General features: G+C 44.9%; 1 protein-coding gene across 2 annotated transcripts; it reads right to left on the bottom strand.

Moving 5' to 3' along the window:
• Positions 1–1,826: 1,826 nt before the first annotated feature.
• LOC112264647 (cleavage and polyadenylation specificity factor subunit 1) lies at positions 1,827–18,994 on the bottom strand. 2 transcript variants are annotated; one of them, XM_024441393.2, is made up of 35 exons: positions 18,730–18,994; positions 18,093–18,255; positions 17,938–17,965; positions 17,525–17,658; positions 17,258–17,338; positions 17,038–17,186; positions 16,618–16,764; positions 16,270–16,409; positions 16,056–16,166; positions 14,975–15,068; positions 14,687–14,774; positions 14,145–14,297; positions 13,409–13,460; positions 11,601–11,695; positions 11,420–11,494; positions 11,128–11,208; positions 10,079–10,315; positions 9,724–9,865; positions 9,390–9,568; positions 9,076–9,218; positions 8,684–8,876; positions 8,179–8,385; positions 7,945–8,034; positions 7,647–7,802; positions 5,807–6,167; positions 5,598–5,682; positions 5,305–5,446; positions 4,939–5,091; positions 4,521–4,697; positions 3,410–3,476; positions 3,269–3,316; positions 2,917–3,072; positions 2,574–2,703; positions 2,262–2,400; positions 1,827–2,110 (listed from the first exon to the last, which is right to left on the bottom strand). In XM_024441393.2, exons 2-35 carry the CDS (start codon positions 18,234–18,236, stop codon positions 2,063–2,065), a joined length of 4,425 nt encoding a protein of 1,474 aa, XP_024297161.1. In that variant the 5' UTR covers positions 18,237–18,255; positions 18,730–18,994; the 3' UTR covers positions 1,827–2,062. The 2 variants fall into 2 exon arrangements, with proteins under 2 accessions (XP_024297161.1, XP_024297160.1); XM_024441392.2 differs by having other exon boundaries at positions 18,808–18,994.
• Positions 18,995–22,789: the final 3,795 nt, after the last annotated feature.

Genomic DNA, 22,789 nt, shown 5'->3' with positions numbered 1-22,789 from the left:
TCTCCTCCCAGACCTGGACTAAAGCTTTCCGCCAACTCCTGGACAGTCTGTGGTGCAATGTGGCGGATGGAGCGAGACAATGTCCCAGATGTGCTCAATTGGATTCAGGTCTGGGGAACGGGCGGGCCAGTCCATAGCATCAATGCCTTCCTCTTGCAGTAACTGCTGACACACTCCAGCCACATGAGGTCTAGCATTAGGAGGAACCCAGGGCCAACCGCACCAGCATATGGTCTCACAAGGGGTCTGAGGATCTCATCTCGGTACCTAATGGCAGTCAGGCTACCTCTGGCGAGCACATGGAGGGCTGTGCAGACCCCCAAAAAAATGCCACCCCACACCATGACTGACCCACCGCCAAACCGGTCATGCTGGAGGATGTTGCAGGCAGCAGAACGTTCTCCACGGCGTCTCCAGACTGTCACGTGCTTAGTGTGAACCTGCTTTCATCTGTGAAGAGCACAGGGCGCCAGTGGCGAATTTGCCGATCTTGGTGTTCTCTGGCAAATGAAAAACGTCCTGCACGGTGTTGGGCTGTAAGCACAACCCCCACCTGTGGACGTCGGGCCCTCATGGAGTCTGTTTCTGACCGTTTGAGCAGACACATGCACATTTGTGTCCTGCTGGAGGTCATTTTGCAGTGCTCTGGCAGTGCTCCCCCTGTTCCTCCTTGCACAAAGGCGGAGGTAGCGGTCCTGCTGCTGGGTTGTTGCCTCCCTACGGCCTCCTTCACATCTCCTGATGTACTGGCCTGTCTCCTGGTAGCGCCTCCATGCTCTGGACACTATGCTGACAGACACAGCAAACCTTCTTGCCACAGCCCGCATTGATGTGCCATCCTGGATGAGCTGCACTACCTGAGCCACTTGTGTGGGTTGTAGACTCCGTCTCATGCTACCACTAGAGTGAAAGCACTACCAGCATTCAAAAGTGACCAAAACATCAGCCAGGAAGCATAGGAACTGAGAAGTGGTCTGTGGTCACCACCTGCAGAACCACTCCTTTATTGGGGGTGTCTTGCTAATTGCCTATAATTTCCAACTGTTGTCTATTCCATTTGCACAACAGCATGTGGAATTTGTCAATCAGTGTTGCTTCCTAAGTGGACAGTTTCCTAAGTGTGATTGACTTGGAGTTACATTGTGTTTAAGTGTTCCCTCTATTTTTTTGAGCAGTGTAGTTTGTTCATTGTGCTGCCACAATGTGTGCGCAAGGCCTCAAAAGCATCATATACCAGAACTGCGAGAAAAGGTCTATATATTGAAACAATGTTGCGATTATGAGAACACCAACAGGTGTGGAAGCCAAGTGCTCAAACACACATGCATGTGGGGGTCTGGCAGAGGAAGTGTGTCCATGTGAATGGGCATGTGCCTGAACTCCATTTTATACCCATTCATTTCTGACCGGTAACACCACAGATGTAAAAACTAATGTATTTTATGTGGACAAAGTCATGGAACCTTAAGACAGAGAGAACTTGTAAATGGGTCCAATTTGACCGGAACACAGCAAGGCGGGTTAACCTTATGTTGCATTACCCGGATAATAGCACATATAGATTCTGAGATGACTAAACTACATACCTGCAGTGATAGTCATTAATGTTCAAAATTTCAAGGAAATATTGGGTGCATTGCTCAATCTAATGTATAAAATGCTGCAAAACTCCAAAACAAGCGCATATACTGCTGAATAAATATAAAAAAGGTAAGAGATTGTCAAAGTACCCCCCCCCCTGGATTTCTTTGGCACCTGTGTAAATGATGTCCATGACAGATTTGTGAGTTACATGTGCAGATCTCAAATTATTGAAAAAGACCAAGATGGTTATAACATTTTATAAAGACCCATACAATTCAGAATTTATCATATTTTGTTGAAAAAATATTCTAAGAAACATGATTAAACACCTTTATGACTGAACAAAATGGACTAAACACAAGCTTACGTTTCCATAGAGAAAATAGATACCAAAAAGCCTCCTTTTCATTTAATATAAAAAAATGGGGGAAGACCCTGGGTCTCACATGCTGAGGGGGCGTGGTCAAGGATGCTGCTCTCAGAAATGAGCAGTCACCCTGTCAACTTCAAGAAGATCATCCAAGACCTAAAATGGACAAGAGGGATACTTTATTCAAATATCTCAACTCATAGTTATTTGCTCCAAGTTGATATGGACTATAGATTGGATTTCGCTGCATTGGCTTGCATAGCTAGTTTTGTCAGAGAACGAGGCCAAAGGGACTAATAATACTCACTATATCAGAGGTGGTGCCAATCTTCTTGGCCAACTCACTACGCTCCATGGTGCTGAGGTACAGGTATTTGTTGAGTAGCTCTCCATCCAGAATGTTCCGCACCGCATTCTGGAGCTGCCGCCGGTCAGCATGCAACATCCTGGTGGAACGAGATCCAAAAACTGGCATTAGTCTTTACCCAAAGTGTCAAATTTCTAAAAAGCCACTTAATGTTGCCCAAAAAGTATTTAAGTGTTGCCAACTTAAGATTTTATGGGGAAAATACTGATAACCCAACCAAAAAAGGTTCAGTGACCTTGTGTGGCAAGTTACCTGAATGCCTTGGGGTTTAATCCTGCGTGGTGTGGCAGCATTGTGGTAAGAGCGTTTTGCAACATCAGCAATCTGCGGTAGGTCTTCTCCTGCATGGGCAGCAGCAGCCCGAGGCCTCCATCTAGAGTTGCTGGAGGGAGGGAAGAGGATTAGTTACTGCTGAAGAGCCTGGAAATCCTCTTATTAGCTACTAACACCATGTTGATCCTTCTGAGAGCAACATACCAAGAGGAGAATTTGATCACATATACTGAAGGAAGATATCAGACAGCTCTTTATTCACATTCCCTACTCCTACCCTGTATCTGTCGATACAAATGACAAAGTCAAAGTTGTGTCCTACCAAACCATGTGATGTGCTTGTTGTCCCAGGCCAGGGTCTTTTTGGTGGCTGTGTCCAGTGCCCCTCGACAGGGCATCCTCCAGAAGGCGTTGACATGAGCTCCCACGTTAAAGTCTGCCCTCCTCAGCAGACGCATGCCTCCGAAACTCTCCTTAGCTTCAGCAGGGCGCAAAGTAACACTTCAGTGATCATGACACGGTGGAACTGCAGTTGTCATCACACATGACCTCTGTCTTTATTTGATATTCGGGTGTTTGTGGGATAAGCATTACAACATTTGTGGTTAACTTGAGTATTCAATATTCTCCATGTTTGTAGGAGAAGTATTACCAATGTTTACGGTATAACTCACCTTCAGGTAGATACATGTACACCGACAGATTCTGGTCTCGGTCCGACACTGAAACGTAGAGAAAACAGGTCTACTTTGAGAGGACTAGGCTGTAGCCTGGTACAGCGTTCTCCTGATTAGCTACCAAAGTTATAACATTACCCAGGAATCCCAGCTGGTTGTTATCCACCATAAACTCTACGCTGTAGACCTCCAGAGGCTTGGCGTCCTGGGGAACCAAACACCGAAACAAAACCATTAAGACAGGGCTCCCCAATTGCAATTTTCCTTGAGTGGAAGGTCGGGTGGCCAGAACATAAGTTGTACACTACAAATTGACCGCTAGAATCCCAAACAGATATAGTATGACAATAACACAATTTGAAACCTTGATTACATTGGAATACGATCACATATGCCTCTCCATTTACATGTGGGAATACATTTCCCAAAATAAAACTGACCTCATTTCCTGGTGATTTTACAGTCTTATGTACAAGAACTACAATTATATACATACACACACTGAACAAAAATATAAAACGCAACATGTAAAAAGTGTTGTTCCCATTTTTCATGAGCTGAAATAAAAGACCCCAGAAATGTTCCATTTGCACAAAAAGCTTATTTCTCTCAAATTCTGTGTACAAATTTCTTTACATCCCTGTTAGTGAGCATTTATCATTTTCCAAGATAATCCAGCCACCTGACAGGTGTGGCATAACAAGAAGCTGATTAAACAGCATGATCATTGTGCTGTGGGAAAAAGGCCATGCTAAAATGTACAGTTGCGTCACAACGCCGCAGATGTCTCAAATTTTGAGGGAGCGTCCACCAGAGCTGTTGCCAGATAATTGTATGTTCATTTCTCTACCACAAACTGCCTCCAATGTCATTTTAAAGAATTTAGCAGTACATCCAACCGGTCTCACAACCGCAAAACACTGACATGAAGATGGAACATGAACGAGCCTGATCATTTAAACATCCTCTCCAGCACAGCTCTCTAGAAGATAAACTCAACACAAGACACCCTGGGATCCAACAGGGGAACACAGGGGGGAAAAAAACATAGTACTTTCATTCATGAACAGAAACACTCATCTGGGATGTACAGTTAAATCCATAAACAACAAACTAACATGGAACAAAACCCCTCAGGGAATGACAAATCAGAAGAGACTAAATCACATGTTACTTGAACACAGTACTTTGAAGTTGACGGTTTCCCTGCGTTACTACAAAAAGTAGTTCTGTAGCCTTGCCGTCTTACCCTGCTAATTAGCGACAACGTCTTACTCTCAGGCTGGTATCTGAGCAGAGAGATGCTCTTCATGACGTCAGCTGCCAGGATAAAGTTCTTGATGCTAAACATCTGGTGGATGTAGAGCTGGGTGTCGATGAAGGCCATGCCTGTCAGGTCGTTGTCCTTCAGGCTCCACAGAAAGATCTAGACGGAGAGAGGGATAGACAGACACGGTGAGCACAACCAGGACTGTGTGTCAGGGATACAGGAGAGATGGTTGACATACTCATAATAAATGGCTAATTCAATAATATATTCAACTGCAACATGTTGGCCACACAATGAAAACACTGTAAATCGGAACAGAATTCTATTGAGAGGTGGGTGGGAAAATGCATCTAGACTGAGACATCTGTAGTGGTATAATCAGAGGTGGGTCTGTCACCTTCTGTCCGATGGCAGAGACCAAGTATCCGCTGCAGTGACACAGAGCTGTGACCGGTCCCTTCTGCTCCTTCTCATACAGAACCTTGAATTTGTTCTTCGTCAGGGGCTGACCCGGTTCCGGGACCACCTCAATCACATCCAGGATCAGGATCTGGACACAACAGTAGAGAGAGAAATAAGTCCAAACTAAAATCAACATCATGATTTCAAAAGGCATCATCTGTCTGTCGGTCCTGAGTTTCCTGACCCAACTAGGAGAAACTCTGGACCCCTGCTCTAGACTATAACTTAAAGCATAGAACTTAGGCCTGAAAAAAGGTATTCCTGGCTCTAGTCAGTAGTCACAGAAGTGTTGGTGACTCACCCGGCCCCTACAGGTGACCTCCTCCCCCTGCATGAGACAAGTCCCGGCAGCTATGTATCCCTTCAGCCCAGACACGGTCTCCTGACTCCTCAACGCCACAGTCTTCATACAAGTCACATGTTCCCACTCCTCCAGGTCAATCCTGACCAATATCACATAGGGGAGGGAGGTCAGAACAGACACCCAACTACTGTGGCGTAGATGCTTCAATATAAATATGCATCAGATCTATAATGAATATGCCTCATGTTAGAGGCTATGCTCCAGATAGCTGCAGTAGCTACAGTTGTTACCGTGTGTTAGGGATGGCCTCCCAGCTGACAGGAGATATGAGCTGAATGGAGAAATTCTCCTGCTGAGGAGGAATGTAGCGTTCGTCTGAGGAGAACACAGCACCAAGGAATTTTAATGGTGGAAGAATGAATGAAGGAACAGAGAAATAAACCAATGAGAACGTGAAGCGCACGTCATGGAGACAGACTAATGGATAAACTGGTCCCACCTCTGTCTATGGTCTCAAACTCCTTCTCCTCTCCGGTCATTCTGGGGATGCGAGTGCAGGGGTCCTTCACGCTGGTGCACACTGCATACACCTTGGACTCCACATGGTAGGACACATAGTGAACCGTGCACCTCAGAGGAATCTTCCTGACAGGCCAGGGGGCGTCATACGACAGGTACGTGGGTAGAACACTGATCCTCAGCTCGCCCTGCTTGTTGAAGTAGAGGAAACCTTTAGGGCAGTTGATGTTGTGGAAGGGGGAGAAGGACTCGATTGGTCCGTCAATCGTCATGGGGTGGAGCCTCATCGCCCCCCGTGATGTCACCAGCATCCAGTGAGGGGAGGGGCCACAGATGAACACCTGACACACAAACCAGAAAACGACACATGAGAACACACAGAACTACAGTAGATATGAAGTCTGCGTGCACAGCAGTACCTCTCCAAGATTTATCTTGCAGGGAACCTGAGAATCCACAAGTGTACCCGTTGTTACCCATGATGTACTGTGCTTTCGGAAAGTATTCAAACCCCTAGACTTTTTTGTTGTTATGTTACAGCCTTATTCTAAAGTTGATTAAATAGCCCCCCCCCCCACCAAAAAAAATCTATCTACACACAATACCCCATAATGAAAAGGAAAGAACAGGTTTAGACATTTTTGCAAAATTATTAAAAATAAGAACAAATATCACATTTACATAAGTATTCAGAACCTCAGTACTTTGTTGAAGCTCCATTGGCAGAGATCACAGCCTAAAGTCTTCTTGGGTATGACGCTACAAGCTTGGCACACCTGTATTTTAGAAGTTTCTTCCATTCTTCTCTGCAGATCCTCTCAAGCGCTGTCAAGTTAGATAAGGAGCGTCCCTGCACAGCTATTTTCAGGTTTCTCCAGATGTTCGATCGGGTTCAAGTCAGGGTTCTGGCTGAGCCACTCAAGGACATTGAGAATTGTCCTGAAGCCACTCCTGTGTTGTCTTGGCTGTGTGCTTAGGGTCATTGTCCTGTTGGAAGGTGAACCTTCGCCCCAGTCTGAGGTCCTAAGTGCTCTGGACCAGGTTTTCATCAAGGATCTCTCTGTACTTTGCTCCGTTCATCTTTGCCACGATCCTGACTAGTCTCCCAGTCCTTGCCGCTGAAAAACATCTGGAAAGTTCTCCCATCTCCACAGAGGAACTCTGGAGCGCTGTCAGAGTGACCATCGGATTCTTGTTCACCTCCCTGACCAAGGCTCTTCTCCCCCGATAGCTCAGTTTAGCTGGGCGGCCAGCTCTAGGAAGAGTCTTGGTGGTTCCAAACTTCTTCCATTTAAGACTGATGGAAGCCACTGTGTTCTTGGGGACCTTCAATGCTGCATAACTTTTTGGTACCCTTCCTCAGATCTGTGCCTCGACACAATCCTGTCTTGGAGCTCTACGGACAATTCCTTCAACCTCATGGATTGGTTTTTGCTCTGACATACACTGTCAACCTTATATAGACAGGTGGGTGCCTTTCCAAATCATGTCCAACTGAATTGTCCACAGGTGAACTCCAATCAAGTTGTAGAAATGGAAACAGGATGCAGGGGAGCTCAATTTGAAATCTCATAGCAAGGGATCTGAATACTTACGTAAATAAGCATCTGTTTTTAATTTTTTATACATTTGCAAACATTTCTAAAAACCTGTTTTTGCTTTATTATTAGGTAGTGTGTGTAGATTTATGAGGAAAACATTTAATTTAATTAATTTCAGAATAAGGCTGTAACGCAACTAAATGTGGGAAAAGGGAAGGGGTCTGAATACTTTCCGAATGCACGGTGTATATATAGTCTTGTAGGAAAATAACCTCTTACCCCAGAGTAGCCTGAGATATCCTCAAAGTATCTGAACCTGGCCACGCGACCTTTGACCACTGTTGGCCCCTCCTCGCTGAGACCAGCCTGACCCTCCGCCTTCTTATCTTTCTTCACCTTCGACTTCTTCTCCCGGAAGTTGATGTTGTGGGGCATCTGAGACGAGACAGGAGAACAGTTAGAAGACATAAATCATTAGTGTTGAATGGGAGTTTTAGGACTCGTTTCCCCAGACACAGATTAAGCCTTGTCCTAAAAGTTGTTGACTTGGCTTGTCCAATGGCCTTGCTCTTCTTACCTTCTTGAAGCGGACCTTCAGGTTGCTCTGAGCCTGCTGCTGGTCATATGGGAATGCTTCATAGATCAGAAGCTCCTGTTCAACATGGACCTGGAAAAGAAACAGAACATAGAGCCAGATATATCTAAAGCAATTTCCCAAATTTGAATCAATGAAGCACCACTGCGACACATTCTGGTGTTGTCATTCCACTTTAATAGTAGTACTTAAAAAATAGTAGTACTTAAAACTCACCAGCAGGTAGGGTCTGCAGTGGTTGTTGCCGAGCGACACCAGGGCCACCTCTTTGACCAATGGGATCTCTCCCTGTCGTGTCACTTCCTCCTTTTTCCCCTCCCCCTGGGCTGCTGATTGGCCGGCGGAGCTGTCAACCAACACTCTCTGGCCAACAGGGAAGTTCTTGACCAGGAACACCAGTCTCCAGTCAGGTAGCTGGTAGATCTAGAGAACAGGAGGAAGTTGTTTTACTATAGCTCTACTGTGTAGAAAAAGTTCCCCTGTCGGTTGTGGTGTCACTCATTACTATGGCCACTGAGTTCCTGTGAATTTCTGAGCATAAGACTAAAGTTCCCAGGTTTATATCCAACCTCTAAACAGCACCATAGTATAAATGTTGTCTTTTACCACAGTTAACATCTTACCAAATGTGTAAATTATGTAACCTAAATGATTACAATACAATGTGTATTGATATGGCTATTGTTAATATGATGCCGATAAAATAGACATCGATCCTGACCTCCATGACGCCGTTCTCGCGGACCATCATGCACCAGTGTGTAGGTTCAGCTCGTCCCGACCTCCCCTCGGAGCCCCCACCCAGGGCCCCAGAGGAGAGGCGGTAGGCGGGGTGGGACTCGTCCTTGGTGGGGGTGATGCCTGCTGGGTTACAGTCTCCATACAACATCTCCTCCTCATCATCCACTGTGTTACTAAAGAAGAGACACGGGAGAGAGGTTGACTGATAAACACTGAGGTGAGACAGTGCCTTCACTGACTACGAGACCCCCCCCCCCATATAAAAACAAAAGTGTCCATGGGGAAAGTTGGTATTGCTCTCATTCTTCAGTTTAAAACAATATACTTTATTCAAAAACATCCTACCTGAGGTCCTATATGATTGTCTCTTACCTGAGGTCCTGTAGAATGGTCTCGGTCTCCGATTGGCTCTTGAACATGCTGTCTTGATCCTCAGTGTGACAGGTCTGCTTGTTCTCGGTGGTGAACATCCCACTGACGTCACGGAACGCACACAGCGTGATCACACGGGGTTGCTGTAGGGGAGAGAGAGTCACCGGTCTGACAATCCGATTTTTTCACTCATTCATCCATCGGGTTGTGTTGTAATACTGCCTGGCTTAGTTGTGCAGTGCAGGATATGACCGTGACTGGGCCAGGTTGTAGTGTAATGTGTTGTGCTACGTAGTGTCGTATCAGTGACTCACAGCAGCTATCTGTGGTTTCTGCAGGGCCAGGCGGTGGGTCTTGCCCATGTAGGAGTCGGTCTTCAGGACGAACATGGTGACCACTCCGTCTGCCGTCATGATGACCACATAGGGGTCCGCTACGGAGCACTGCACTATGGGAGAACCCAGGTCCACCGGGATGAAGTGCAGCTGGGTCACTGGAAGGAACATCAAATCAAAAGTATTTCCAAAGCCCCTTTAGCTGTCACAAAGTGCTTGACAGTCAGTGAAAGAGAGGATGAGTGACGGGTAGGGACACAGAGGATCATGGATTATTTTCTTATTTTATTGAAAGACGGACAGATCTCGCTACCTCCTTCCAGTAGCCGTATACCCATGGGGGAGACCTGGATGATGTATTTGTTGTCTCCGATGTTCCCAGCGAACACAGTGGGCCCCTGGGTGGCGAAACCACTGGTGTCCAGCTCCATGATCTCCTGGCCCGTCTGCAGGATCTAGAGAACCACACAGGAGGGGGTTCCAGTTACCTTCAATAGACCTCAATCATTACCCTTAACTCAATCAACATTACAGACTCAATCTAAACATGTTGGAGATCCGTAGGGGAGGAAAAAGCTCCCTGTCAGACTGCTGTGTAGAGCGGAGTGTGTCTAGGGGTGCAGTGTGTACTGTACTGTGTAGAGATGTGGTGGGAGGTGTGGGTGTACCATGGTGGAGTCCTCTCTGCTGAGAATCAGAAAGCCATGTTTTTTCTTATCGTCCTCCACTGGCGCAGGCACCGTCTTCTCCTCTTCTTCCTCCTCAGGGGTCTCACCTTCTCCCTCAGCTGCAGGGGGCTTGTCTTTCTCTTTGACTTTCTCCTTGACCTCATTGGAGATGACAGTCCACATGTCATGGCAACCTGGCAGCTCAAAGGTGGTGACCACTTGGGGTCGGATGCTTCTCTGGGAGGGGCCAGGACAAAAACGATCATCAATTATCAATAACAGAACAATGACCCCTAGGAGTAAGTGACCACCTGGGGACTGATGCTCCTCTGGGAGGGGCAAGGGGCCACACAAAACAGTCATCAATAACCACAGAACTATGGCCAGAGGAAACAACTGAATCATCCACTCTCAAAGCTGACACTGAAAATGTTGTTTTTTTTCCTTCTTCAAAATGTTTTTTTTTTTAATCAGTGCAGTAATTTGTAAGTCTTCACAATGTTCTTTCCATAAATAAGTGTGTCTGAGTGGTTTATAAGCTGCTCCATTAATCTCTGAGGCAGCAGCCCTGGTAAACCCAGAGTGGTTATTCTCTGTAGCACCGTCACTGAACCTGAGGTAGACAGGCCTCGCCACCACAGGTCTTAGAACAGTGCATCCACAAGCATGCACTTGCACAGAAACACAAAAGACAGGCCGAGTAGAGTACTAACCAGGCCGAGTAGAGTACCAGGCCGGCCGAGTAGAGTATTAACCAGGCCGAGTAGAGTACCAGGCCGGCCGGGTAGAGTACTAACCAGGCCGGGTAGAGTACTAACCAGGCCGGGTAGAGTACTAACCAGGCCGGGTAGAGTACTAACCAGGCCGGGTAGAGTACAAACCAGGCCGAGTAGAGTACTAACCAGGCCGAGTAGAGTACTAACCAGGCCGAGTAGAGTACTAACCAGGCCGAGTAGAGTACTAACCAGGCCGAGTAGAGTATTTACCAGGCCGAGTAGAGTATTAACCAGGCAGAGTAGAGTATTAACCAAGCAGAGTAGAGTATTTACCTGAAGCACAGACAGACCTCCGTTCTTCCCAAAGCCAGAACACACCACTATCTCCAGGTCAGGTTCTGGGTTGGTCTGGAACTGTGGACACAGAAATACCAGACACAGTGCTTAATGTGTTTTACTGTTTACATAGCAACAGCTTGAGAAAATACCTTGGTAGTGGTATTAGATATTGATCAGCGCTTTCACAAATAGAACACAGCCATGATGGACCGGAAAGACTCTTAAAAAAGGTTAGAAACCTCTTTTGCGAGGGTGATCTGGAAAGAAAGTTAAAGTGTTTAAGTACCTCTTCAGAGAGGAAAGCTGGCTCCCCCATGGATGCACCAGCACAAGGTCCGATGTTCAGTATGCTGTCACACACCTGGAGGCAAACATACCAAAACCATATTGTAAAGACTACAATAACCAAGACTAGAGTATGAATAATTAAGTGATGAAGCGTCAACTGGGGTAACAAGGGGTCCTACCTCAAAGGAGTAGGTGGCCAACTGTGTGCCAGATGCCGCCTCGCTCCCGTACACCTCAATTTCATCCACCTCATCAGGCAGTTGGTTCTTACCAGCTGGATACGGGACATGGGAGGAAACGCGTCGTTCATAAATATAAGAACATTATTATAGATGACCTTATCACCTTAGTTAGTTCCATACATACGGTGCCATCGGAAATTATTCAGAGCCCTTGACTTGTTCCACTTTGTTATGTTATAGCCTTATTCTAAAATGGATTAAATTCAAATTAAAAATAATCTTCAGTCTACACACAATACCCCAAAATGACAAAGCAAAAGCAGGTTATTAAAGATTTTAGCAAATGTATTAAAACTAAAAAAAAAAAAACAGAAATACCTTATTTACATAAGTATTCAGACCCTTTTCCATGAGACTCGAAATTGATCTCAGGTACATCCCGTTCCCATTGATCATCCTTGAGATGTTTCTCCAACTTGGGAGTCCACCTGTGGTAAATTCAATTGATTGGACATGATTTGGAAAGGCACAGACCTCTCTAGATTAGGTCCCACAGTTGACAGTGCGTGTCAGAGCAAAAACCAAGCCATGAGGTCGAAGGAATTGTCCGTAGAGCTCCGAAACAGGATTGTGTTGAGGCACAGATCTGGGGAAGGGTACCAAAAAATGTAGGCAGCGTTGAATGTCCCCAAAAATACATTGGCCTCCATCACTCTTCAATGGAAGAAGTTTGCAACCACCAAGACTCTTCCTAGAGCTGGCCCCCCGGCCAAACTGAACAATCAGGGGAGAAAGGCCCTGGTCAGGGAGATGACCAAGAACCCAATGGTTCAACCCTGTGGAGATGGGAGAACCTTCCAGAAGGACAACCATCTCTGTAGCACTTCACCAATCAGGCATTTATGGTAGAGAGGCCAGATGGAAGCCACTCCTCAATAAGCCACTCCTCAATAAAATAAACATGACATCCTGCACCTAAAGACTCTCAGACCATGAGAAATAAGATTATCTGGTCTGATGAAACCAATATTGAACTATTTGGCGTCACGTCTGGAGGAAACCTGGCACCATCCCTACGGTGAAGCATGGTGGTGGCAGCATCATGCTGTGGGGATGTTTTTCAGTGGCATGGACTGGGAGACATGTCAGGATCAAGGCAAAGATGAACGGACCAAAGTACAGAGATCCTTGATGAAAACCTGCTCCAGAGCGCTCAGGACCTCAGACTGGGGCGAAAGTTCACCTTCCAACAGGACAATGACCCTAAGCACATAGCCAAGACAACACAGGAATGGCTTCGAGACAAGTCTTTGAATGTCCATTAGTGGTCCAGCCAGAGCCCGGACTTGAACCCAATCAAACATCTCTGTAGAGACATGAAAATCGCTGTGCAGCGACGCTCCCCATCTAACCTGACAGTGGTTGAGAGGATCTGCAGAGAAGAATGGGAGAAACTTCCCAAATACAGTGTACCAAGCTGGTAGCATCATACCCAAGAAGACTGGAGGCTGTAATCACTGCTTCAACAAAGTACAGAGTCTGAATACTTATGTAAATGTGATACTTCAGTTATTTATTTTTAATAAATTACCAAAAATGTCTAAAAAACCTATTTTTGCTTTGTCATTATGGGGCATTGTGTCTAGATTGATGAGGTAAAAAAAAAAGATTCAATCCATTTTTAGAATAAGTCTGTAACCTAACAAAATGTGGAAAAAGTCAAGGGGTGTGAATACTTTCCGAAGGCACTGTATGTAAAGGGTAATATGCAAGACAAAACCAAGACATTGTAATACACCAAATACCTGTCAACTTGGTAGAGGAATCACCCCTCTTCTTTTTACTAGGAGGTTCCTCCTGGAATTATCATCAAGGTCATTATGTACTTTATATCAGAATACACACAGAGGAATGTCTATCAGCAATTCATTTAGCATTTCTATTTACAAAATGGACAAATGGCAGCAGGTAGCCTGGTGGTAAGAGCGTTGGGCCAGCAACAGAAGACGCTAGTTCGAATACCCGAGCCGACAAGGTGAAGAACCTGTTGATGTGCTCTTGAGCAAGGCACTTAACCCTAATTTGCTCTAGGGGCGCTTTACTACTATGGTTGACCCTGTAAAACACCACATTTCACTGCACCTATCTGCTGTATGTGACAATAAAACACATTCTTTTCAGGGGTGAACTATAACATGCGACATCATCACATATCATGTGTCATATTTCCACATCTGCTTGTCAAAAAACAGTCACAACACCAGTTGAAGTGCTGAAAATGTGTTTATAGGTGGAACACGGGCACAGAAGCTACTCAAGGACAACGACTGCTACTTGTTTTTGAAACCACGAAAGAATCCTCTTTTGGCGACATCAACATCCATTTACAACTGGCTACATTTTGATGCTCAATCTGATCAATTACGAATCAACTAATCTATGGAATCTTTACATTTTTGACAGAATCCTACACAGCAATATGCCACAAGGACCAGACAGAGGAGAATATCTACATACGAACTCAAACCCAAACCAACTCACCTGCTTCTCCTCATCGGTCTCCTCTTCCTTCTCTTTGTCCTCCTCCGCAGGTGGTTTCTCTGGATTCTCCTGGTACTTCTCTGTGTATTTCAGCAAGAGGCTGTTTCCCAGCCGGGACCCCAGGAACAGATACCCAGGCTCCATAGTCATCATCTGGGGGGGGGGGACGAGGGACAGGGGTGAAGGGGAGAACCTCTATGCTTCCATAGCTCCATGACCAGTAACGGCTGGCAGCAGACTGTGAATATCACGGCACTGCTCTCTTCAACACTAAGTGGATGTGTGGACACACCAGTGCTTCTTTGCCAAAAACTCTCTAATGCGCTCTCTTCCCCCTCGCCTCTCCCCTCCCTCTGTACATGAATTTGCGCATAATTCAGTAAACTGTCAAGTAAGGGCTGCTGTCAGCACATATCTGTGTGTGTGTGTGTGTGTGTAATGCGTCTGGAACGGCATCTGTCCATAATACTTACACCGGTCCTCATAGTAAACTCACGCTGCCACACCCCCCCCCACCCCCACACACACTGTATGCTACTTACACAGGTGGTGAGAACGCTGGCAGCAGCCTTGTCTAAGTGGAAGGCCCGGACACTCCTCATGCCATCAGTGATCAGGGTCAACACATAGCTGAGGAGAGGGGACAGGCACACAGTCAAAGCATGACTCTTACAAGGTCATGACAGAATACAAAGCCGTAGTTATTTCTACTACGCCACACCGGCTGGAGGGCACAAAACATCGCTTTAACAAGGTCTAATTAAGCATTTACGGCAAATAAATACACACAGCTAATAAATCCCAACACAACTGTTCTGTGCTCTACTCACATCTCTCCTCCCTTCAGAGAGATGACCATCTTGTCAGAACCGATGAAGGAGGACTGGGAACAATCTAGAGTGATCTTCACCTCCTCCTGTATACCTGAAACATCAACACACAGCCTTATTAGAAGACATAAAGGCTCATACATGCTTCCGACACGTTATGAAGCTTTATACCTGCAGGTATATTGCAGCGTAAGCACGACTCCAACACCATCATTAGGTTTGCTGACGACACAACCTTGGTAGGCCTTATCACAGTCAACGATTAGACAGCCTATAGGGATGTCCGAGACCTAGCAGAGAAAGGAGGGCCGAACACGCCCCCATTCACATCGACGGGGCTGTAGTGGAGCCGGTGGAGAGCTTCAACTTCCTTGGTGTCCACATCACCAACAATCTATCACGGTCTATTCAACTCCTAATCCCCCTCAGGAGACTGAAAAGATTTGGCATGGTCCCTCAGATCCTCAAAAAGTTCTACGGCTGCACCTTCGGGAGCATCCTGACCAGTTATATCACCGCCTGGTATGGCAACTACTCCAAAAGTAGTTAACAGCTTCTACCCCCAAGCCATAAGACTGCTGAAAAATTAATCAAATGGCCACCTGGACTCTTTGCATTGACCCCCTATTAGCATTTAAAAAATATATTTTATTTAACACTGCTGCTACTCGCTGTTCATCATCTATGCATAGCCACTTTACCCCTACCTACATGTACATATTACCTCAATTACCGCAACTAACCTGTACCTCCGCACATTGACTCAGTACCGGTATCCCCTGTATATAGCCTCGTTATTACTATTTTGTATTACTTTTTTTCCCTTTTTTTATTTTTATAACTTTATTCAGAAAAATATTTTCTTAAAACTGCATTGTTAGTTAAGGGCTTGTAAGTAAGCATTTCACGGTAAGCATTTCACCTGTTGTATTCGGCGCACGTGGCAAATCAAATTTGATTCGACCAAATGACTTTCCTAGGCAAGGTATACATTTCTTAGAAATATTAACTAGGCTACTTTGCTTTCTATGTGGAGTGAGCTTGAGAACAATGTGTACCCCTGTCCTCAGTCAGTACATACGCAGGGGGAAGGCGGTGGTCCCTGTGGTCTGTGTGTTGAGTGACACGCCATATGGAGGAACACTCTGGTTGAGGTATAACAGGGAGTTGACTGCAAACACCACCACACCACCTAGAAACACAACAGGAATACATTCATATGATCTCTAAACTGATCACACAAGTCTCCATGTGTACCGCTGAACACAGTATGAACCCAGTGAGCGAGGGATTACCAATGGGCTTGGGCACAGCCATGACCTGTGTGCAGTCAAAGGGCAGGTTGCTGAGGGACCAGATGACAGGATGAACCTTCTGCATGATGTTGAGAGAGATGGCTACGATACTGCAGGTGTCCTGTCTCACTGCTACACGCCTGGAGGAGGGGGACATGGTCAGACTAGAGTTACACGCCACAATATTACCCGTCATAAACAGGTCTGAAAAAGACAGCTAAGTTCCTGGAAGGGCAGGATAAGTTCCTAGCCTTCTTCATGTTAAGTCGTCAGCAGACTTTTGTTTCGGGGGAGGACTCCTTAGACAGACGGAACAGAGGAGGACAGGTGCTGTTGTGGTGTACTAACCCAGGCCACGTCTGGTTGGGCTCATACAGGATGAGCAATGTGGGCTCATAATAACCGTGGAGGAACTTCATATCTACGATGTTCAGAAGCTTCTCATCCAACTCACGGACATCTATGATGTAGCTGGGAAGAAAGCTCGACTTGGGCCTGCATGTGTGGTAAAAGAAAAAACACAAGGCTGATGATAAATCGTGAAATCCAAAACCCATCAAAAAATGTATTACAACTCAAGTGTTTATTTGATAATAAAAGTGATTTTATTTGATAATAACCTACATGCATTGCTATAGGTATCCTAAATATCACTACAAGATGCTATGGATTGTAGGACTCCCTGTAAAAAAAAACTGTGGCAAATGTTACTGAAGGGACTATCCTAGCGAAATAAATCAAACGATGAAATTCAGTATGCCTACATACCCTTCCACTACTCCCTCCTGTTCGTCAGTAAGTGTGTCCTTTCTGAATGGCAGCACCACCAGCTGAGTTCCATACACCAGCATCACAGCACAGCGGTTCTCTGGGTCCACACGAACCATGGGGATGTGCAGGTTCTGGACAAACCCATCCTAGAGATAGAACAATTATAGATTAAGATACAACTCCGGATGTTTTTCGAGCACAGTTCATTTCCTCTTACCCTCAGCTCTGGCTCCTCAAAGAAGTGAAGCGAGAGAGTCTTCAGATCATGTGTTCCTGGATCATACTCCACCACTGACAGCTGGAGTAAACACAACCAGGACATTGTAAACAGCAGTCAGAGACATTTTATAGGCTAGACTGCTTGCACCTACTACATATAGCTACTGACACATGATCAATTGATATTGAAATAATAAAGTAGGCTGGAATATGAAAGCTGTGAGTTTAGGATTAGTAAAACAATCAATTGAGACGTCTCAGGTACCTTAGCATCTTTGAAGCTAAGCAGGAGAGCGTCTCTGTTGGCTCCTACTAGCTGAACAGAGGCCATGGACATGACGTTACCGAACAAGGAGAAACAAGCCACCTGCTCCAACTTCTCCTTACGACTCTTGACATCTGCAGAGGACAAGGAAGAGATCAAGGAAGTGTCAAATAAGAAATCAGGTGTCGGAGATGGTCTGAAATGTTGACACATGCATGCCTAAGGAAGGCTGACAACATCATAATAATAGCATACAGTCAGTGGTTCACTAGTCATTCTAAACAGACAGGTTTGCATCCCACAGTGTTGCAGCATAGTGGAACTGTTGCCCAGCCCATAGGTCTCGGATTTCCACCAGACTAGCTCTTCTCTCATCAGAATGTTGCTAGAGTGCAAGGCAGTTTTGGACATACCTGGTGATTTGTCTGTCTTTGAGGCATTCTGAAATATGAAGGGGAAAATGTGAAATAAAAATATGCCCACGACAGGTAGTTACAATCTTTGTCATTGTACTTTTTAAATCAGTGATCGAGAAATGAAAGATGAACATAGCTAAAGGTTCCTTCACCTCCACATCGTGGATGATCCTGTAGACGTAAAGCTGAGACGTTCCAGCGACGACCAGGTTTCTCTCCACGTTGGAGATGAAGTTACAGTAGACAGAGAACTCGATGGCGGTGGGGGAATGGGCTTGGCGGTATACGGCATACATCCTGCAAGCCCCTCAGCACCTTAACGTTACAGCAAGGATCAGTTATTAGCATATGCACGATGTTTATCTGGACAAGCATTTATTAGAAGACACGTCTATGGGTATTGCACCAGTAACGTTACTACTTAGCATGCTATACTAAATAGCTACGTTGATACTTTGTAACGTTACACTGTGGATCAACATATTGGGTGTCAGGCTTGAATACAATCCAGGTAGGGATGATTGTTAGCAAGCTGGTAGCATAGTGGTTTACAGGTCAATGAAGATTATTTTAGCTGGTTCGCTTGTCTACTTGCTTCGCCCCGCAACGAGACAAACAATGTATCGTTTCAGGAACGAAGCACGTCTTCTACTTGCTGTTACTTTATTTGGGAGACAACTAGCTACAGTATCTTTCCAATGAGTTAGGCATCTAGATATGTAGCTAAATAGTTGTTTTTAATTAAATAACGTAGGTCAGCTAGGTAATTAGCATATCCGTTTGTCTTACTTGCTAATTAATGCTCCACTCGCGTCTGTTAGCTACCTTAGCTTCAAGGTGTTCCAGTATTTTATCACATAAACCTACCGATCATGAATAAGCTGCAATAGTTTCCAGTTAGAGTCTTGCCTTTCACTTTTATTACAGCATAATTCATACGCTCCAATTGCTAAAAAATAACAACTGGCTTTAGTTATTTTTCATTCAATCATTTCCCAGACAGACATCCATTCCACCAACGTGAGCAGCTGAACTGAATTCGGTAACAACTAACGACCACACAACACTAGTTCCTATCTTTATAGAAAAATGTGTGTACGGTTTGAAATCTCACCATGTGTGCATTGCAGTTGTGTACATAAATATGACAGGACACGTTTAATTGAACACAAAGCTTCAATTACAGCCACCTTTTTACTAAATAAAAAGTAAATGTAAACACCATGTCTCAGAGGGAATACAATAAATATAAAACGTATTTATTTTTTATTCCACCTTTATTTAACCAGGTAGGCAAGTTGAGAACAAGTTCTCATTTACAATTGCGACCTGGCCAAGATAAAGCTAAGGCAACGTGATAAGTAAAGTAACTATTTGGCTTCGCCAGACATATTACCAGTTAAATGCATACATTTCACAAGTAACATTCCATGTCACACCACTGGAGGTCCGTTGTTAAACTGATTATAAACAAACTATACTGGAAACAATATGGTTCCAAACTATTACATTCATATTATTGATATGGATAAGAATGAGTATTTGTAATCATTGTACAGTAGGAGGCTGCTATAGTGTTGTCTTAGAAATAAACAGTAGCGTCGTAAACACACAAGTTACAAAAATTCGATTAAGACGCATATTAAGTGCCAACACCAGAGGAGCTGCTGTTCGGAGGATATAGTGGCATGGGTGTTCTTATGCATCCTGTTTCCATTGATCATCCTTGGAGATGTTTCTACAACTTGATTGGAGTCCACCTGTGGTAAATTCAATTGACTGGGCATGATTTGGAAAGGCACACACACACACACACACCTGTCTATATAAAAAGGCCCCACAATTGACAGTGTACACTACTGTTCAAAAGTTTGGGGTCACTTAGAAATGTCCTTGTTTTCCATGAAAAGTAGTTGTCAATTTGTTAAGGTAATCTGAAGAGATTTCAACACATGCTTGCTGAAGCACCTCCCACAAATGAGATGGGCTTGATGGTCACTTCTTACGGTCAAGCTGCTCCCACAACAGCTCAATAGGGTTGAGATCCAGTGACTGTTCTGGCCACTCCATCATACACAGAATACCAGCTGACTGCTTCTTCCCTAAATAGTTCTTGCATAGTTTGGAGCTGTGCTTTAGGTCATTGTCCTGTTGGCGTTGCAAAATGGAGTGATAGCCTTCCTTCTTCAAGATGCCTTTTACCCTGTACAAATCACCCACTTTTCCACCACCAAAGCACCCCCAGACCATAACATTGCCTGCACCATGCTTGACAGATGGTGTCAATCACTCCTCCAGAATCTTTTCTGCGTCTCACAAATGTTCTTCTTTGTGAGCCGAACACCTCAAACTTAGATTTGTCTGTCAGTAACACTTTTTTTTCCAATCTTCCTCTGTCCAGTGTCTGTTCTTTTGCCCATCTTCATCTATTATTGGCCAGTCTGAGATATTGCTTTTTCTTTGCAACTCTGCCTAGAAGGCCAGCATCCCGGAGTCGCCTCTTCACTGTTGACGTTGTGACTGGTGTTTTGCTGGCACTATTTAATTAAGCTGCTATTTGAGGACTTGAGAGGGGTCGTTCTCAAACTAGACACTAATGTACTTGTCCTCTTGCTCAGTAGTGCACCGGGGCATTCCACTCTTTCTATTCTGGTTAGAGCCAGTTTGAGCTATACTGTGAAGGGAGTAGTACACAGCGTTGTACAAGATCTTCCCTAGTCTTGGCAAATTCTCTCATGGAATAGCCTGACGAGTTTCAGAGGAAAATTATTTGTTTCTGGCCATTTTGAGCCTGTAATCGAACCTACAAATGCTGATGCTCCAGCTACTCAACAATATAAAGGCAGACAGTTTTTTGCTTCTTTAATGAGGACAACAGTTTTCAGCTGTGCTAACATAATTGCAAAAGGGTTTTCTAATGATCAGTTGGCCTTTTAAAATGATAAACTTGTATTAGCTAATACAACGTGCCATTGGAACACAGGAGTGATGGTTGCTGATAATGGGCCTCTATACGCCTACATAGATATTCCATTAAAAATCAGTAGTTTCCATCTACAATAGTCATTTACAACATGAACAATGTCTACACTGTATTTCTAATCAATTTGATGTTATTTTAATGCACTTTTATTGTTGCTTTTCTTTAAAAACAAGGACATTTCTAAGTGACCCCAAACTTTTGAATGGTAGTGTATGTCAGAGCAAAAACCAAGCCATGAGGTTGAAGGAATTGTCCGTAGAGCTCCGAGACTGGATAGTGTTGAGGCACAGATCTGGGGAAGTGTACCAAAACATTTCTACAGCATTTAAGGTCCCCAAGAAATTTGGAAGCACCAAGACTCTTCCTAGAGCTGGCCATCCAGCCAAACTGAGCAATCGGGGGATAAGGCCTTGGTAAGGGAGGTACCCGAGAACCCAATGGTCACGGACAGAGCTCCAGAGTTCCTCCATGGTGATGGGAGAACCTTCCAGAAGGACAACCATTTCTGCAGCACTCAACCAATCAGGCCTTTATGGTAGAGTGGCCAGACGGAAGCCACTCCTCAGTAAAAAGCACGACAGCCCGCTTGTAGTTTGCCAAAAGGCAGATAAAAGACTCATACCATGAGAAAGAAGATTCTCTGGTCTGATGAAACCAAGATTGAATTCTTTGGCTTGAATGCCAAGCATCACTTCTGGAGGAAATCTGGCACCATCTCTATGGTGAAGCATGGTCGTGGCAGCATCATGCTGTGGGGATGTTTCTCAGTGGAACGGACTGGTAGACTAGTCAGGATCGAGGGAAAGATGAACATAGCAAAGTAGAGAGAGATTCTTGACAAAAACCTGTTCCAGAGCACTCAGGACCTCAGACTGGGGCGAAGGTTCATCTTCCAACGGGACAACGACCCTAAGCACACAGCCAAGACAACGCAGGAGCGGCTTCAGGACAAGTCTCAATGTCCTTGAGTGGCCCAGCCAGAGCCCAATCGAGAGACCTGAAAACAGCTGTGCAGTGACACTCCCCATCCAACCGGACAGAGCTTGAGAAGATCTGCAGAGAAGAATGGGAGAAACCTCCCGAATACAGGGGTGCCAAGCTTGTAGCGTCATACCCAAGAAGACTCAAGGCTGTAATCGCTGCCAAAGGTGCTTCAACAAAGTACTGAGTAAAGTGTCTGAATACTTAAAAAAAAAAATGTAAATCACATTCACATATTTTTTAAATACATTTGTATAAAAAAAAGTCTAAACCTGTTTTGCTTTGTCAATAAAGGGGTATTGTGTGTAGACTGAGTGGGATTGTTTTTATTTGATCCATTTTAGAATAAGACTAACTTAACAAAATGTGGAAAAAGGGTCTGAATACTTTCCGAATGCACTGGATATTGGCTCGACTTAGTCTCTGGCCTAACAACATCTGTGTCAATATATCCGCCAAATACCTGCTTCTTGGGCATTATCACAAACACAATACACAGTATATTCTCAGAAGGCTTTTTCAAATTGAATTCCCATTAATCAGTCAAGAGCATCCGGACTGGTTGCATCACTGCCTGGTATGGCAACAGCTCGGCTGTTGGACCGCAAGGCAGACCGCAACTGGGCGGCAGGGTAGCCTAGTGGTTAGAGTGTTGGACTAGTTACCAGAAGGTTGCGAGTTCAAACCCCAGAGCTGACAAGGTACAAATCTGTCGTTCTGCCCCTGAACAGGCAGTTAACCCACTGTTCCTAGGCCGTCATTGAAAATAAGAATTTGTTCTTAACTGACTTGCCTGGTTAAATAAATAAATAAAATAAAAACGCAAGGCAGTACATAGGGTAGTGCATACGGCCCAGTACATCACTGGAGCCAAGCTTCCTGCCA

The sequence above is a fragment of the Oncorhynchus tshawytscha genome, linkage group LG13 (assembly GCF_018296145.1).
Source record: "Oncorhynchus tshawytscha isolate Ot180627B linkage group LG13, Otsh_v2.0, whole genome shotgun sequence".
NCBI lineage: Eukaryota > Metazoa > Chordata > Actinopteri > Salmoniformes > Salmonidae > Oncorhynchus > Oncorhynchus tshawytscha.
Note: the sequence above shows the minus strand (reverse complement) of the source record. Positions and strands in the feature narration are given on the sequence as shown.